The sequence below is a fragment of the Chiloscyllium plagiosum genome, chromosome 15, assembly GCF_004010195.1.
Source record: "Chiloscyllium plagiosum isolate BGI_BamShark_2017 chromosome 15, ASM401019v2, whole genome shotgun sequence".
Classification (NCBI taxonomy): Eukaryota; Metazoa; Chordata; class Chondrichthyes; order Orectolobiformes; family Hemiscylliidae; genus Chiloscyllium; species Chiloscyllium plagiosum.
The window spans coordinates 45972452-45991122 of record NC_057724.1 but is presented as its reverse complement, the minus strand read 5'-3'; the positions used below and the strand labels follow the sequence as shown (position 1 = coordinate 45991122).

Below are 18671 nucleotides of genomic sequence, written 5' to 3'. Positions count from 1 at the left end.
GCTTTCAGACATAGTTATCTAAACACAACTAATATCACTGACCTTTTAACTGCAGATGCAATTCGGCTATAAAAGTATAAGATAAATATTGGATATGATACAGGTTTGGATATAGGTTTGACCCATATTTTACTGTATTTCTCAACAAGAAACTGCAAATGTCAATTTTAGTAATGTCCCTGTAATCTATTTTTTCCATTTCTGTAATCTCTGGAAATGTTAACTTTTTATGGCCACTGCTGAAGCATTATTCCCAAACGCAGACTGATAAGCAGATGAAGTTACTTTTGTCAAATGGTTCAATAAGTGTGCAGCAAGCCAAAAAGTATTTTACAAGTATACTGCAAGTTGGCCACTACATTTTGGTTGTTACTAATGAACACGATGTTTAACTGTGTTGGTACAAGATCAGTTACATGGCACTCAAGCTCTGAACTTGGAAACACAAATGACTTTATGCTGATAATTGTGCTTCGCAGAATGAACAATTTTACTACAGGAAAATGGAACATTTCTTCTTACATAATGAAGGTCATTGCACACACTGCATGAAATGCTTTGAATAAAATAGCAATTTGATAAGAAACTTTTCGATTATTTTTTGGGCCCAATTTGAACTCAGGTCACAGAACGTGAAAAACCATTGGTTATGTGGTGTTCATTAACTTTGAATTCATACTCCTGGTTACAATATTTGCTGTATGAAATTCTCTTCCTGTTTTAAGCACATCAACAGTATTTTCACACTCTCTGAAAGACAGCTTCAGTTAAGTGATTTAGGGTGTTCATAATGTAATACCACTATATATTTGTAAAATCCTCATTAATATTGTCACCAGATTAAGCTAAACAGAAACCCCGGTGTAGTACTGAGGATTGTTGTGTGATCTCGGGATGAAGGTGCAAATTGAAGATTTATATTCCTGTCCAGTTGTTGTTGCAACATTATTTATAAATTCTTTCAGTGTCATAACCAATTTTCTTCTTTAATCGATATCAGCAAAAAAAACTATGGCTATTCTATTCAATGCTATGTGATCTTGCTTTAGAGAATAGTTATGTTTGTCTGCATAACAACAAACGCTGACCTCCAAAAATAATTCAGACAAGAAATCTTAACATAATACTGGTGCTAAGATGGTTTGGGAAATGTTATGCGTAAGCTAGTGCCTCTAGTATTATGACCAATACAGCTGGGTGATTTATTTACTTTTTTTTCCACATATTCAGCTTTTCTAGTCAAAAGCTAAACCAGTGCCTTGTTTTCCTGTTCCTGCCTGTAGTGCAAACTGAAGATTATATGTTAATATTCTAGGAAGAACAGCGGAATGCTTCTGATTTGCTAATGAACATTTATTCCTCAACCAATATCACAAAAACATATTATATGGAAACTTAATTGCAATTTGTGGAACTTTGTTGTGCACAATTTAACTAATGTGTTTTTTTTACATTCCAATAGTGACCACACTTCAAGTAATTCAGTTGCTGTGAAACATACTGAAATATTCTGAAGACATATAAGGCACTATATAAATGCAAGTTATACCTGTTTTTCATTCTCTGTCCTTCTTCCATACAAGCAATAATGTATTGATAGGGATCATTCCATAGCTATTAGGTCCATAACCTTGCTGAAATGGCAATTTCACATGTGTAAATCCAGGCCATTCAACCACAGGATGCACTGCTAGCAATCCTAATCTTATCATTAAATGAAATCAAACTCGACAATGATGTTTCTCTAAATCAAGATGCTCAACATAAAACCAGTGTCTTTACCACTTCCATGTTGAGCTCAGTAAACATAGCATGGTTGAGACACAAGATTGTCTTGGACTAGATGCCACAATTATTTTACCTAATTAAGTCTATGGATATGGCCATGTAATGTTAATTTATTTATTTGTTTGTTGTTGTCTCATGTACTTTGTTACAAAACACAGTGAAATGTGTTGTACAATGTTGCCACTCTTCGACACCATCCTATCTCTACCAATGTCATCGCCACTATTATTTCTTGCTGGACCTCACCAATGCAGGTGCCACTGATGCTGCTGGATATTGCACCGACCCAAATCTGACACTGTCACCGCCAGGAACACAAACTCACTTCTGCCATAGCAACCATGAGTCAGTGCTGGGCCCACTCGAGTCCGCGCTGGGTTCACTCACCGCCACTGATGTCGGCGCTGTGACCATACTCTTCGACAAGAAATAAGAAATATAATAGAGAAAAGAAAATGAAAAGAAAAGCAGATGGAGTAGACAAGCACTGGGCTCAGAAGCCCTACTCTACCACCATCTGACCAGAAAATAATCATAATTCTTCATTCCAAAATGCTCACAACATCAAACATGTACCCACCAGCTCTTCAACCTCATATGGAAGAGACTCGTAACATGTTTACAGCACTGAAGGAGGCCATGTGACCCATCATGTCCTCACCAGTTTACAAAGATCTGACTACATCAATCCTATGTTCCAGCTTTTGGCCCATAGCCCTGGAAGTTATGGTAATTCAAGTGAATATCAAATATTGCTCAACATTATGAACTTTTTCTGACATAGACACCTTTTCAGGCAGTGAGTTCTAGGCTCCCATCAACTGCTAGGTGAAAACAATTCTTTTGAATTCTCATTTTAGCCTCTGGCTCATACCTTGTTTCCAGATTATTGATCTCTCAATGGAGAAAGAGCCCTCCTAACAACCTACCTATCCCACTCATAATCTTATACACTTCTATCAGGACTTCTTCCAACCTTTGATATTCCAAGGTAAACAATCCCACCCTCTCCAATCTTTCTTAATAATTCAGTCCTTCCAGCCCAGCCAGTGCCCTGCTAAATCTCCTCTGCACTCTCTCTAATATAATCACATCCTTCCTAGAGACCAGAACTGAATGCAGTCCTCCAGTTGTTGGTTAACTAGGGTTTCATACAATTCCAGCATAATGTCCTTGCACGTGTAATCTTTGCCTCAGCTAATAATAAAAAAAGAGAGAAGTGTAAGTAGAAAAAGCTGTGATGTTCTAATGGACTCATTCCAAATTTGAAACGGGCAAAGCCTATAAACTAACTGATGGCTGGGCATTTTCCCCATATTTGAATCTGCTCAGTACAAAGATCTCACTCACTTACTGTCACACTTTGCTAAAATCCTGTTAGTAATACAATTCATTTTCTTCCTATTTGGAGTTAAAGCACCAAGATCATGGAAATTAAAGTCTGGGGGCCCAGAAAGAAAGGTATACAACTTAACAGGTCAAATGGAAATTTAAGTTCTTATGGATTTAAGAATTTCCATTAAAAAATACTGCCTCACAATGGCAACCTAGAATAGAATTTGTGTGCAACAATACACTCATATGAAACATCATGCATCGACTCCCTTGTTCATATCTAAGCTCAAATTTAGCTGCTTCCAGTATGCCACTGGGTATTTATGTCAACTAGATCATTTTGATTTCATATCCAAATCATTGCAAAAGTTCAATAATTCTATGTTCAAAAATGAGTGTAAAACTGATATTGCAATTTGGAAATAAATAGCACTAAAATCAAACAGGCTAAAATCAAATGAGATTACATCACAGATCTGAAATGTTAACTCTATTTTTCTCTCCACAGATGTTGCCAGACTTGCTGAATATTTCCAATTTGTTTTCAATTTAAGATTTCTAACGTCGCAATATTTTGCTTTTGTAAAAAATAAATGATGCTGTCAGATTGGCGCCAACTACACTGCTTGAATTCTATCCTCTTTTAACCAGGCAAGGTCCAATCTCATCAGCACAATTTAAAGGAACCCCTCTGCCCCTGAAGGAAGGTGTCACTAATAAGAGACAGACACCCCATGCAAACTAAAACATATACTAATGGTTTCAACTTTTAAGAAAAAACATTTCAGCAATGCCCACTACATCTGGAAGATTTTAAATGAACTGTTTGTTTCTAATTCTGAAGAGTCATACCACAGTTTGGATGTTAATTCTATTTTTCTGTCCACAGATGATGCCAGACCTGCTGAGTTTCTCCAGCATTTTCTGTTTTTGTTTCATATTTCCAGCATCTGCAGTATTTTGTCTTGTTAAGTGAACTGTTTAATTAAGTTTGATAATCAGCTGAGCATACACTAGAGTTTAAAATATTGATAGGTGGTTTGAGCAACCTTCCCTGTTAATCTTTAGCATCCTGCATTGGCGAATAACAACTTACATCAAGACCAGGAACAGATCCCACAAATTGTTTGTCTGTTTACCAGGTGACAAAAATGATTATGAGAAAGACTTGCATTTACAGAGTGCCTTTAATAGCTCTCCAGCACTGGAAAGCAAATCAATAAATTACTTATTTTGAAGTTATATATAGATGAATGCAGCACTTAACCTACAGCATGATCCCAAAACAAGCAATGAGTTTAGTGACCAAGAAATTTATTACTTGTGGTAATAGTTGAGCAACAATTGTTGGCCAGGTTTGGAATAAATCTTTCACATTTCAATAAATAGAGATGTCAGTTCAACTTTTACATCCATCTGAGTTAGCAGATGGGGCCTCTTCCAAAAGGCAGAACCTCCAAGAATACAGTATTACTTCAGTCCTGTACCAGGTTATGTTCTTATGATGAATGCAGATTTCTCCAGCTTCCTCATTTCCCCTCCCCCCACCTTATCTCAGTCCCAACCCTCGGACTCAGCACCGCCTTCTTGACCTGCAATCTTCTTCCCGACCTCTCCGTCCCCACCTCCTCTCTGGCCTATCACCCTCACCTTAACCTCCTTCCACATATCGCATTCCCAACACCCCTCCCCCAAGTCCCTCCTCCCTACCTTTTATCTTAGCCTGCTTGGCACACCCTCCTCATTCCTGAAGAAGGGCTTATGCCCGAAATGTCGATTCTCCTGCTCTTGGATGCTGCCTGACCTGCTGCACTTTTCCAGCAACACATTTTTCAGCTATGTTCTTATGTCCTCTGGAGAACATTAACCCATAAATTGCTAATGCAAATATAAGAGAGCAAACTGACAGAAGCAGTGAAATTTAAGATTATGGAGCCGTTTAAGATTATGAAGGTAGTGAAAGGAATGCTGCAACTTATGGGTGTGTAAAAATGAAACATAACTTCTGGTAGACTGCATAATAGCAAGTCATCCTGACACTAATGCTGAATTATTCTCCACAAAAGGTTTCCAGTGATATTGGGAAGAATCTCGAAATTCAGGACCTTACCAAAGTTCCTTCTCGACACCATATGGTGAAAATGTTTATCAGGTGTATCCTGAAGGTAATGAACTTCCGAATGTGTAGTAACAATGAACACGGGAAATCCCTCCATAAAGACACAATGGCCCAGAGGAGGTCTGTATGTGTCACTAGATCAAGTAATACAGAGGAGTTTGGCAAAAATTCTGGGACCATGCACTGATGAGAAACTCCATCAAAGTGAGAATGAAGCTGGACAGAACTGCTGCAACGTGTAAACCTTTGACAAAGTTATATCCAGGAGATGTCACACTAACAAAGACATATCAATGAAACCATGCATCAGACATTAATGGGTTAATAATTGTGTTGTCTGTAAGTGGCTCAGATACTTGAGTGGAGGCAATCAGCAAATTACCATTGGTTTAGGTGATTCTGCAAGTTAGTAGTTATCAATTGGTTAATCAAAGCAACAGAGGTAATCTGCAATTATCAATAGATTAATTACACTAGATACAGTGAATAAAACATAAACTTTTACAATTTGCTCTCTCTGGAAATCTGCAAAATTGTAATCAGATATTTTGAGTTGTAGGTACTGAGTGAATTTAAAAGTACAGTTAGGAACTTTAAAAACAAAGTATTCCCTGCATCTCAGTTACCAGTCATTGTTTATTATAAAAGAGAATCTTTTCCTGATGGCTAGCAGTCTTTCTTTGAATTTATAATTTACTATATTAATATTATTTATATTATAAAGAACTTTCTATGAGAAAATTTAACAACAAAAATAGAAAGTGCTTCGTAATGCTACAAACCGACTAAAGTAAAACTAACATTTTAAAATGTGAGCTCTTTAAAAAGTTTACCTCTGCGGTTGGGAATTATCTTTTCAAACCAACCTTTTCTGTCTCTGATGTTTTAAACATTCGGCTTCCACTTTCTGCTTTTTGTTTCCTCTGGACTCCGTTATTCTGCAGGGGAGTCATGATGCCGTATCGATTCTTCAGTGCACATGTTTCTTGCTTCCCATGTCCAACAGGAGGAATGATTTGTGTACAGTATTTGCTTTGCAATCTGCATAAATCCCCTGATAATGATCTGACTGGACTTGTTGTTTGATCTCAGATGAGAGTTACACAGTTTTTCTTTCCACTGAGCTGGGACAGAGTCCAATTCTGATCCATGGGCTGTTCCTCCTTACTGACTAAATAAGGTCATCCTCATCTTGCTGTGCCTCATTTTACTGTAACCCTTTAGTGCTAACTGTACAGCAGTCTGCTTTACCAGTTCATATCCTAGGTTTAAAGGGGATCTTTCTGAAAAGTGATTTTTTAGAAACTTCTAATATTATTAGTTTAGTTTATGCATTTGTAATAATAAAATTAGTATGACATTAATAAGACACCAGTTAGTAAGCAATTCTGATATCATTCCCAGAATGTATGCAACTCACAGTGCTCACTTACCATCGTAATTTTTTAATCTTTCAGTGACACCCAGGTTCAGTTCCCTGTCGATACTGAGTTAGTTAATCTCAGTAGGGGTAGCAAAAGGAATGCATGAGCAACAAGTCAGATCGGTTCTCAGGAAGGGTCACTCAACCTGAAAGATTAACTCTGATTTCTCACCACAGGTACCGCCAGACCTGCTGAGCTTCTCCAGCAAATTTGTTTTTGTTTCTGATTTACTGCATCCACAGTTCTTTCAGTTTTTAATTCAAATAGGTTTTCCTCTCCTGATCTCAATTCAATAAAATCTGCATGTATAAAGACATTGGGTGAGGTCATCATAAAGCTTGAATACAACCTTCCAGCTCAGCACTGTCCTCATGACCTGTCCTACCTGCCAATCACCCTTCCCATCTATCTGCTCCACCCTCCTCTCTGACCTATCACCTCCATCCTCACCCCCATTCACCTAGTGTACTCTTTGCTACTTTCTCCCACCCCCCACCCGCATTTATCTCTCCACCCTGGAGGGCCCCTGCTTCTATTCCTGATGAATGCCTTTTGCCCGAAATGTCAATTTTCCTGCTCCTCGGATGCTGCCTCACCTGCTGTGCTTTTCCAGCACCACTCTGATCTAAACTACATTGTGATTCTCCAGGATTAGTTTCAATTTCGCTGGAGCAAGTGGGCAGTTAAAATTAGTTAGGTGCCTTAGCTGTTGGTACCCATACTGACCCTGCCAGTGGGATAGTTACCTCCTCTCCTGAGGAGACAGTAAGGACATCCATCCGAATTCATTGGGTTTCTACAACTATGAAGAGCAGGGCTTGATTTCATCATTTGAACAGAAGTAAAGAGGTATCTTTGTGAAGGCAACAGGAGGAGGAAAAGAGTACAAAAAAGTGACCCAAACAGAAACATTTCTGTTCATTAGCGAGTTTTGAGGAGATTTGTAGCTTAAGTTGAGGTTCTGGATGTAGGTTTGCTCGCTGAGCTAGAAGGTTTGTTTTCAGATGTTTCATCAAAATACAAAATAATCTTCAGTGAGCCTCTGGATGAAGCACAGGTGGTATGGCCCACTGATACATGAACATCAACTAGCCACAAAAAAGACATGATCCACTCTCCCTAGTATCCTTACATACAGATGAGAAAGGACCCTACTTGGACTGTGGACAACACATCCACCATAGAACAAGCTAAACAGAGACACAGACAAGAATTCCTAGAAGCATGGCACTCCAACCAGAACTCTATCAACAAACACATTGATTTGGATCCCATTTACCACCCCATGAGAACAGGAAATGACATCACCACAGGAAATGGTGTCTGCACAGTAAATGACATCACCAACCCAAGGAAACCTAAACATATAAATAGAAAGCAGGCCATACCACCAGTACTTCATCCAGAGGTTCACTGATGATGTTACCTAGTATGGTGATGAAACATCTGAAAACAAACCTTTCAGCTCAGCGAGCAAACCTACATCCAGAATGTTTGTTCATTTATATAAGGCCAGAAAGATTAGGATGCTCATCTAGAAAACACAAAGAGATATTTAGGTCTCCTGTCACTTTTTCTCCTGTGTAAAACTAATGAAACCTCCTTCACAAGATTTACTTTCTTGATGGAGACCATTCCTTCATGGTCAACCAAAAGCCTTCTCTAGCCTTAGAGTCCACTTATGCCCATGAGCCAGCTGCCACTTCTGACCCATTTTGAGTGGGCACTGATAATCAGCAGGCAAAATCTACAAAGGCTTAAGCCAGCTCAGGCCTCATGTCTCAAAGGTCAGATCAAGGGAATGACCTATGCTTTGCTTCTAACCCAATAAATTTATGCTTCTGGTTAAAATTGTCTTCACTATCCAGCCTGATTTATGAAGAGTGGGTGCTTTGGCAGTTGGCCTTCGTTGGATCTTGTCCTAGTAATAATTAATACTTTGAGGAAAGTGGGAGGTGTGTGTGATAATACTGGGAAAGGACAAGAAAAGTATATGTGCTGTTGTTGTTGCTAGAGCCTAAAACCTAAATCATAACCATGCATCAATGTAAACAGCCACTTCAAACTTCAACATCTAAATAAGACAGATTCTGAAGCTGAAGAGCAAGTGAATATCTGAGCATTCCACATTTCTTGTAGAAGTCACTTTGTATGTTAGTGGATCGTTGCAATTTATGTACAGTTTAAATATGTGATCGTGGGAATATGCATCTTCCTAAAGCATTTCAAGTATCTCCCATTATGCAGTTTATAAAAAGAAATGATCGCACACACATAGGAAATTCAAGAATGTGAAGACTGAACTTTGAGCCTCCCTGTGAACAGGAAAGCTGAACTGGATAACTCATGTGTTTGGATTGGGCTCTGACTTTTAACTCTATGTGTAATTCCATGTTTCTGGGGCACTATGGAAAACAGAGCTGGATTTCACTTTTAACTGTTTTAGTTCATTCGCATTTCTTTGTCAAACTCAATCATTGCATCAACTTTCAGAGTCATTTTGGGGCAGTATTTGAAAAACTTTGAATAATCTGAGCTTTTTGCTGCATTGGGCAGAATGAATCTTAGGAAATTTACTAACGGGAAGGTAGTTTTACAAACACAGAGTATGATAATGATTCAATAACTTTACAGAACTTTAACTTTTAGATTAAGAAGCTAAGGTAAATAGTGGAGGTCCTAAGTGCAGAGCATCACCATGGCAAAAGGTGATGCTAAGTTTGGGAACACAATTTGACACTCTCCTGAGAGTAGGCTCACAGGAAAAATGGGGGTGGTAGGTGGGGGCATGCAATCAGTCATGATGGCCAGGGTACCTTGCAAAGTGTTAAGCACTGACCTCACCAGACTTTGCCATGCCACTGGATACCAGACACCCACTTATAGACTAAATGATGTCCTGAAGTGCCAAAATAAAGGCATAATGCCCTCTTTCTGCCCTGCCAACTTTACTTATAAGGTTCTTCCAACCTTGTCACAGGTTTTTTATGTGTTCACTGGGGGGAGAGAATCCCTTTATAAGTCCCTGGATGCACTGGAGACCAACCATCTGCTGCCCCCAGGCTGGAATCCTCTGGATTTCCCCCCATCTCCACATCCCCTATCCCTCTCTCTCCACTTGCCAGATCCTCCTGTCCAGACTCAATCACCCCCTTCCATGTACCTCTCCCCCAAACTATCACACTCATTTGGATGATAGTCAGCTCTTGGAGGTGAGATTTGTTCCCCAAGTGGGTGTGGAACTCTCACCCTAAGCCACTTAATATTCTTCCAAGCAATAAACAGCCCATCAGAGTGGATGCAGCCTCATTCTTGATTAATTCACCAGGGAAGTAGAAACCTGGAAGATAGGTAAATTTCTTCTGTGGGTTTCAAAATTTCTACAAGAAGGGATGACAGAGTGAATTAGGGTTTGGAAAATCTTGGGTCAGTTGTTTGATTTCTGAGCTTTTATGAAATGGTCATCTTTTCTAATATAAATAAATTGCCATCATTAATACATTTCAATGATAAAACATTGGAATGCAGAAGTATTAAAATAAATTTAGATATTTTAAGTTGATCCTTTTCTCCCCAGTTCAGCTTTGGTGTAAATAAAAGAGAAAACCACTTCATGTCATTAGTAGGTTGAAGGAGAAACTTGGTGGCAAGGCCTGATTACGAAATAAAATGAAGAGAAATTGCATTGCATTGATGCTACAGTCACATGTAAATGCACTTTTACAGCCATATAAAAGCCAAAGTACTTCACTTCATAACCTCTGGTCAGGTCTTTAATTTCTGACCTAAATATTTATATTTCATTTCTCTTTCCATTTAAATGTTGTTTTCGGTGTCATATCATTGACAATAATTGTGATGTCAACTACAGCTATAACCAGGTCTTTTTTGAATACGATATCTGGCTTCCACAAGGAACCATCTTTAGTGATCAGCCATGATTCCATATAAGACATTCATCTGAGTTTGGACACGAATACTTGCAAAAGATCCAAGATCTTCTTGAAGCATTTCACAAACTGGTATCTTTAACAGCTCTATGAGATCTTTATTGCTGGAACAGCACAGCAGGTCAGGCAGCATCCAGGGAACAGGAGATTCGACGTTTCGGGCACAGGCCCTAAGAAGGGCCTGTGCCCGAAACGTCGAATCTCCTGTTCCCTGGATGCTGCCTGACCTGCTGTGCTGTTCCAGCAATAAAGTTTCAACTTTGATCTCCAGCATCTGCAGACCTCACTTTCTCCTCTATGAGATCCCCAACTTAGCATACACTAGATACTGAAGCTAGTTCATAATACACTGAAACTTATACATTAATTTTAAGCAGGAGAGCTTGTTGGTGTTCATGTTTTGATGTCAAATATATGGAATCAATTTTATGCTACAGTAATTAATCGCCAGTGGTATAATCAGCAACCATTTGATATCCTTCACCTTTTCAAGCTTCTTTTCTCACAAAGCAAAGTTATACTTTTTTTTATTTTGTAGGCATCAATTTCAGTTATAGAAGTGATAATATAAAATTACTTTAATTACTTAATTGAATTTTACTTGGTAAAGTTAGGACCATCCTGTGCAATTTCCTATTTTCATACTGTACATGCAGATTCTAAACTGATGATACTTGTTCATGTGTATCTGCCAAGGAAATTGTACAAATCACTGTCTTATACCCATGAAGAAAATACAATAAAGATTTGCTTTCTTGATATTGATACCTCTCTTAACTTCAAAAATTAAATTTCTCCAAGTGGTCTAAAATATTGTGTCTTAGATCTTGTTAAACAATTTGTATAACCAAGTATCTAATAGCATATATTTCAGACACTACAAGGTATATATATCCTAGATGACTATCTGGCAGTTGATTATATTAGTATTGTTACAGGAACAAATTATGATTGTCTAAAACAATTTGATTAATTCCACTCATTTTCATTCTGGTAATTATGTGCATAGCCTGTGCCAGAAGTAAGTGACAGGTCACTATGATCTTGCTTGTGTCAGAACTTAACATCAAAACATAGGGATACAGGGTTAAGTTCTGAACATGACATACAGCTAGAAGTCACAACTTAACATATTTGTTCCTTCGCTGATGTTGTTGCTTCTTGCTGAGGTGTGCATTCTACCTCACTCAAATGTTGCTAGATAGTGATCATTAGTAGCACTTCATTAATGAGATAATACAGTCTGTCTTCACCTATCATGTGTAAACATGCACTTCCAATGGAGTTTATTTTCTTCAGTACAACTTCCATAATCAATTCTTTATTAATAAAAATATCAGTGAATAGGTTACTAAAAGGCAGGCTCACACCGTTCATTTCTCCAAATTGTATTCTTTAGGATTAGAACTGAAATAACATATCTGGAATTTTAGCTAATACATGCACTCAAGTTATAATACAAATCGATTTAATCGATATAAATTGATTTGGTAAAATCACATTCCAGTGAATTTACTGAAATATCTGGGGAAAATGGTTAATGTGCCAGAATGAAATTCTTAACAGGGTTTTTTGGATTTCCACATTTAAAAATTCAGTAAGTTATTTTCATTGACACAAATATGCTATATTCAGAAAGCATAAAGTTGACTTTGATTATGCACAGATCCTGAAAGTCGTAGTTTTTCCTTCCAGAATCTGAAGGTTGCAATGTTACTTCCTGCTGCAAAATTCCATTGTTTCTTGCAGGACAATGAGGGGAAACGGCTGTTTTCACATGACCCTCTCCCCGCTTCCCCCAACATAGAGACACACACACACACATGGATTAAGGGTTTTAAACCTAGCTGAGAAACTAACATTTAACCTCCTGAAGTTTCCGTCACTCTTCATTTTGCTTAGCAATTTGGGCAACCCAGAAGCTGAAAAATATCTAAGTAACATTTTCACTGGTACTACCACCATAAGTCATTAGTTAGTCCAAGCATTCAAGCCAGAATGCAAATTAAAAATACTGCATTTCATAGAGCGCTTTTCATTTTCTCAATATGTCCCAAAGTGTTCAGTATTCAATTCAATATTTTCAGACATAGTCACTGTTGCTGCCAAAACTAATCTTCCTGTCTCTATTTATATGTCACATATTTTCACTGCAGCTTCCTTTCTCTGGGCCCATAGGTTGGCTGCATGCTTCTCTTTCCCTACCCCCACACCATCCCCAAACACACTTCTCTTTGTGTCTTCTCCATTTGCAGCTTCTCCTACAGCTGCTGTCTCCTAGGAGAATATGCCTCAATATGCATTGTTCCTTGTGAGTTGCTGCTACCTGATTCTGGTCCATGGATCCTATGGGAAGGGGTAGGATGGACTGCGGACTCCAATGTTGAGCACTTTCTGCAGCCTCAAGTTGTTTTGCTTGCTGAAATAGATACTTAAAATCAACCTGTTCAGATATGTTACGACACACCTCTGAAGCAGGTGCAAACTCATCACCAAAGTTTGCAAGTGCTTAATGCTTTTCAGTCAGGATACTAATTGCTGAATCTGGTTTTAGCCTTCAGGGAGGGATTCTACCTTACAATGCTATTTCTGCTTAAGTCACTGAAATAGTATCAGAATCCAAATAACAGTGCAAGACTCTATGTTGCCTAAGGTTATTAATTTCTTGCTAGGCAGCGGCAATAGTATAGTGATATTGTCACTGGAGTTGTCAATCCAGAGACCCAGGTGATGCTCTGGGGACGTTTCACCCTCACTGGAGCATAAGATGGAATTTGAATTTGAGGCCTCTTGAGGCACAGTGGTAGTGTCACTACTTCTGGGATGGAAAGCCTGGGCTCAAGACGTACCTAGTCCAGAGGTATGTCTGAACATGTCGATTAAAAATATCTATTTAGCTTATTCTTGTTCAGACAATCACCTGGTCAGAAACTGTTAATGAACATGTGATAGTAAGGGAAGAGTTGTATTTCCTTACCATGCATTGTCCTGGAGAGGTAATAAAGTGGTACTGGGCAATTTCCCAGTAGCAGGATTAGATTAAAACTGCTCACCAGTTCCATGGAGGTGGAAAGCTGGCTGGCATACTTAGAGGTTCTAATATTGGGATATTTTATGGAGGCACCAGCATTTTGCCGATGGTGGGATGGCCCAGCCATGTTGGAGGCTATAGGTAGCCTCCCTGTGGAAACCCAGGAGGGCCAAAGGCTCATACCCTACAGAAGATGTAAGCACCCCTTAGTCGCAACAATTGACCGAGCGGATGTTTCTTTCTGACCTCAACCCTTCCAATTTTCCTTTTGTTTTTTTTTATGTGGCGAAGGCTCTGGATCTCTCTCCCAATGGTACAGCTGAGGCTTTACAGCCCACTATTCTCTCATTGGATGGGCAGCATCAGGAATCGGCTGCCACTCCTAATTGGATGGCACATTGGGGTGGCCAATGAGGAGACTGCTTGTTCCCCCTGGCTTTTTGTCCCAATGTCAGGGTTCCATAGCTCATAGTTAAGTTCAGTCCTAAGTCTTTACCTTCGATTGTTAAGATGCTATTGCCCTATTTCTGGTGAAGGTATCTTTGAAAGTCACCAAATTGCAATAATTTCTGTTTAGCTCTAATTATTGTGTGCTTCTGAGCCATGGTGGCTACAGAAGCAGGAATTCACAGGAACCCTCTGATTACCTCCTTTCCTGTGCTAGCCTTTTGCTCTCTCTGCAGTGTCAGGCTAATCACAACATGTGAAGCTCTACTGCAAAAGGTCTCCGTCTTACTTTGTTAGTCAGTTAAGTAGCAAGACAAGTATTCAGTTTGACTCACAGCCAATTGATCAGTCTGACATTCAGCTTGTCAACTAAAAAGGTAAAGGTAAAGTCATCAGAGTCCTAGATGACAATAGGCTGTTGTCTCCTTAGAGATAGAGATGACTGGTGGTGAGTTTAAACTGAGGATCTCATGCCTCAGGCAAGGGGCAAAGTTGAGAAGGTGGGACATTCATAGTGATTTTAGTGAGTGTGGGAATTGAACACTCGTTGTTGACATCACTATGTACTTAATGTAATAGTAATATAAGAAAGCATAAAACCCAGGCAATATATAACTCTGAGATCAATGCATATGATTAATAAACTTCCAGATATAGAAACAAAAGTTGCTGGAAAAGCTCAACAGGTCTGGCAGCATCCGTGAAGGGAAATTGGAGTTAACGTTTTGAGTCGAGTGACCCTTCCTCAGAAGTGAGGAAAACTTCCAGATATCTGTCTCAGTAAGTCTCTATGGTAAATGTTACATGGGCTGACACTTAGAAAACCTCCCCAGCAAATGGGTGCTAGAAAGTTATTGGCAGCAAGTTGTGAAACAACCTGTTCAGCACGGTGGCTCAGTGGTTAGCACTGCTGCCTTATAGCACCAGGGTCCCAGGTTCGATTCCAGCCTCAGGCAACTGTCTCTGTGGAGTTTGCATGTTGTCTCTGTGGGTTTCCTCGCACAGTCCAAAGATGTGCAGGTCAGGTGAATTGGCCATGCTAAATTGCTCATAGTGTTAGGTGCATTAGTCAGAGGGAAATGGGTCTGAATGGGTTACTCTTCGGAGGGTTGGTGTGGACTTGTTGGGCCAAAGGGCCTGTTTCCACACTGTAGAGAATCTAATCTAATTGTTACCAATCTGAGGTCAGTGCTGAAGTTCACACCTAACGACGAAGGATGAAACTAAGTGAACCACTTCAAACCAAAATGAAAAATTGCAAGTTCACCTTCTCTCTTCAAAAGAAAACAAATGGCAAGCCAAGATGCATCATATTTTTCAAAATGGTAGCTCACAATAGGGCCAGAATACCTCTGCTTTTCCAAAGTAATCCCAAACACTAGAAGAAAATGTTCTACTAATCGTCAAGGCTTATCTGTACACAATTGTCAGTCATTCTGCCGTTTTGTTTTCTGACATGACACAAAAGCAGTAAAAAGCATGTATGACACCAAACCAATACTTTGTTGGTGTGAAAACCATTTGATGGCACTGCTCAGCTCTTTCTTTTAAAAGAATAAAATATGAAAAGAAAAAGCTGCAGCCTTTAAAGCAAGAACAAGGAAATAAACTAAATAATGATGACAACAAAACAAAGATTATATTTTGGTAATTGTTAAAAAGCATAAAGCTGCAGAGTAAGGATGGAAAGCAAATGTCTGAAAATGCATTGACACTCGGTTACTCAAAGTAGAATGAATCTTTACGTAATAGCTGATAAAGAAAAGCAGTCAGTGAAATTAATACATCTTTTAGGGAAATGAAAGTTAGTGAAGAATAAAATTCTCTGGTATTTCTAGTGATGACTGAAAAATTTTCCAGTTTTATGAAGGTCAGCTTAAGGTCCAAGGCAACTTCAGAGCCCATGGGTTTGAGTTCATGTCATACCAAATATAGAGGTGAAACAACTGACCAATTCATAGACAGCTGTCAACAGGAAGGTTTGGGGAATGTGACCTAACAACTACAAAGTTGTTAATGTCCAGCCCAAGTCATAGAACATTGTTGAAACTTTATTGCTGGAACAGCACAGCAGGTCAGGCAGCATCCAGGGAACAGGAGATTCGACGTTTCGGGCACAGGCCCTTCTTCAGAGTCCTGAAGAAGGGCCTGTGCCCGAAACGTCGAATCTCCTGTTCCCTGGATGCTGCCTGACCTGCTGTGCTGTTCCAGCAATAAAGTTTCAACTTTGATCTCCAGCATCTGCAGACCTCACTTTCTCCTCCATAGAACATTGTAACAAACAATGGTCAAATTCAATGATATATCTGATGACACATTCAAGTTGTACGTGATCAATCACCCATCATTAAGGATGATGACTCTGATACTGAAAATATCACACCAGATAACAACAAATGATACTCATCAGTCTGCAATGACATTCAGCATGTAGCCGAGTGAAGCTACGCACCCAAATCATGATATAAACATGCAAAATAGGAGCAGAACTAAACCATTTGGCCCCTCAATCCTGCTCTGCATTTCAGTAAGATCATGGTTAACCTACATATATTTCAAACTCCATATTCCAATCTTCTCCCAATAACTTTTGATTCTCATGCCTAACAAGAATCTATCAACGACTGTTAATGGGACCTTCAGCAGCATGTGGCAATGGTGAGGGAGTGCACTAAGCAAGGGAGCTGAGCAATTCCCTGAATCCTACACCAGCAAGTGGTACTGATGTTGGAGGGCAGCTAGAGCAGTCAGACAGACTTTCAATGAAAAATTGATAAATAGTGGACTGATGGAAAGGGACCGCATGCAAACAAAGAAATTCTTCAGCCCAAATTAAACCAGTCATTCCACGTACACAATGTAAACTATTTCTTGTTTATCTTTGATTTCTCTTCTTGTTTGCAATGCCCTGATGTCAGTGGATTAAACTCTCTACTTTATTATCTTTGCGCCATTTGTGTGTTCCAATCTAGCAATATTCCAGTTTAATACCTTCCTTAAATATTTTTTATGATCCTGCCTCTATTGCCTTCTGAGGCAAAAAAGTTCAGAATTCACACAGAATTTCTCTTCATGTCTACCTTTAAAGTGTGAAACAGTGCTCCCTGGACTAACCAACAAAAGGAAACATCCTTTATGCATTCACCTTGTCAAGTCCATTCAGAATCTTATACACTTTCATCAAGTCACTGCTCATTCACTCTTAATGGAAACATGCCCAGTCTGTCTAACTATCCTCATAAGGCAACTCACTCATCCCAGGTATAAATTTATTAAACCTCCTCTGAACAGCTGCCAAATTACATCCTTCCTTAAATAACGACACCAAACTGCAGGCAGTATTTAGGGCGTGATTTCAGCAATACCCTACATAACTGAGACATAACATCCTTACTTTTATGTTCAATTCCTCTCATAATAAAAGATAGCATTCAATTAGCCATCTTGATTATGTTATGTACGGGCCATTAAAATTTTGTATCTCACACATCATTATATCTAAATCCCTCTGCAATTCTGAAATCTTTCTGTGTTTAATTGTGCTTTTTTTTTAAAATTCTCCTTACCATAGTAAACAACTTCACATTCTTCCACACAATGCTACATCTGCCAGATTTCTGCCCACTCACTGAACCTATCTTATTTTTTGCAACATATTTTGCTACCTATTGTGGCGTCACCTGAGAATTTAACCACAATACCTTCGCCATCCTCAACCAACTTATTGATGCAGATTGTATTAAGCTGAGGACCCTCCAGCTTCAGGTCTTCATTTCCATTCCTGCCAGTTAGACACAGACCAATTTTACAGGTACCGTCTATTTTCAACAGCCAGTCAATCTCATAGCCATGCTAATACACTATCCCCACATCATCACTGTTTATTTTCCACAGAAGTCTTTGATTGGGCATCTTATCAAATGCCTTCTGAAAACCCAAGTATTATTCATCTACAGCTCCCCTTTATCCACAGCACACATTGCTCTTTCAAAGAACTACAGTATGTTGTTTAAACATGATTTCTCTTTGACAAAACTGTGCTGACTCTTCCCAGTTGACTTGAGTTTTTTCTAAGTGACCATCTGTAAATTCTTTATTGATCAATTCCAGCACTTTCCCCACGATAGATGTCAAGAAACTAGCCTATAATTTCCTGTTCTCTCACCCCTCCCTTCTTGAATGGACGTGTCATATTTAGCTCCATTGGAACTTGAAAGCAGCAAACATAACGTCTCTATTCAAGGTGGGAAGGTGAGGCGAATCAGAGAATTGGAAACCATAGCTGAAAATGTGTTGCTGGAAAAGCGCAGCAGGTCAGGCAGCATCCAAGGAACAGGAGAATCGAAGTTTCGGGCATAATCTCTTCTTCAGGAATGAGGAAAGTGTGTCCAGAAGGCTAAGATAAATGCTAGGGAGGAGGGACTGGGGGAGGGGCGTTGGAAATGCGATAGGTGGAAGGAGGTCAAGGTGAGGGTGATAGGCTGGAGTGGGGTGGGAGCGGAGAGGTCAGAAAGAAGATTGCAGGTTAGGAAGGTGTTGCTGAATTCGATGGATTTGACTGAGACAAGGTGGGGGGA

The 18671-nt window shown here is 39.3% G+C and overlaps 1 protein-coding gene across 3 annotated transcripts in view; it reads right to left on the bottom strand.

Annotated features, from left to right (window-relative positions):
• Positions 1-6379, bottom strand: part of arhgap20b (Rho GTPase activating protein 20b) — a 110110-nt gene extending 103731 nt beyond the window's left edge. The window contains exon 1 of one of the 3 annotated variants that reach the window (XM_043704833.1): positions 6109-6379. In XM_043704833.1, the coding sequence (XP_043560768.1) occupies positions 6109-6195 (87 nt within the window). In that variant the 5' untranslated portion in view covers positions 6196-6379. Of the gene's footprint in view, positions 1-6075 lie in introns of all 3 variants that reach the window. The other 2 variants (XM_043704831.1, XM_043704834.1) reach the window with 2 other exon arrangements.
• Between the last annotated feature and the right edge of the window lie 12292 nt (positions 6380-18671).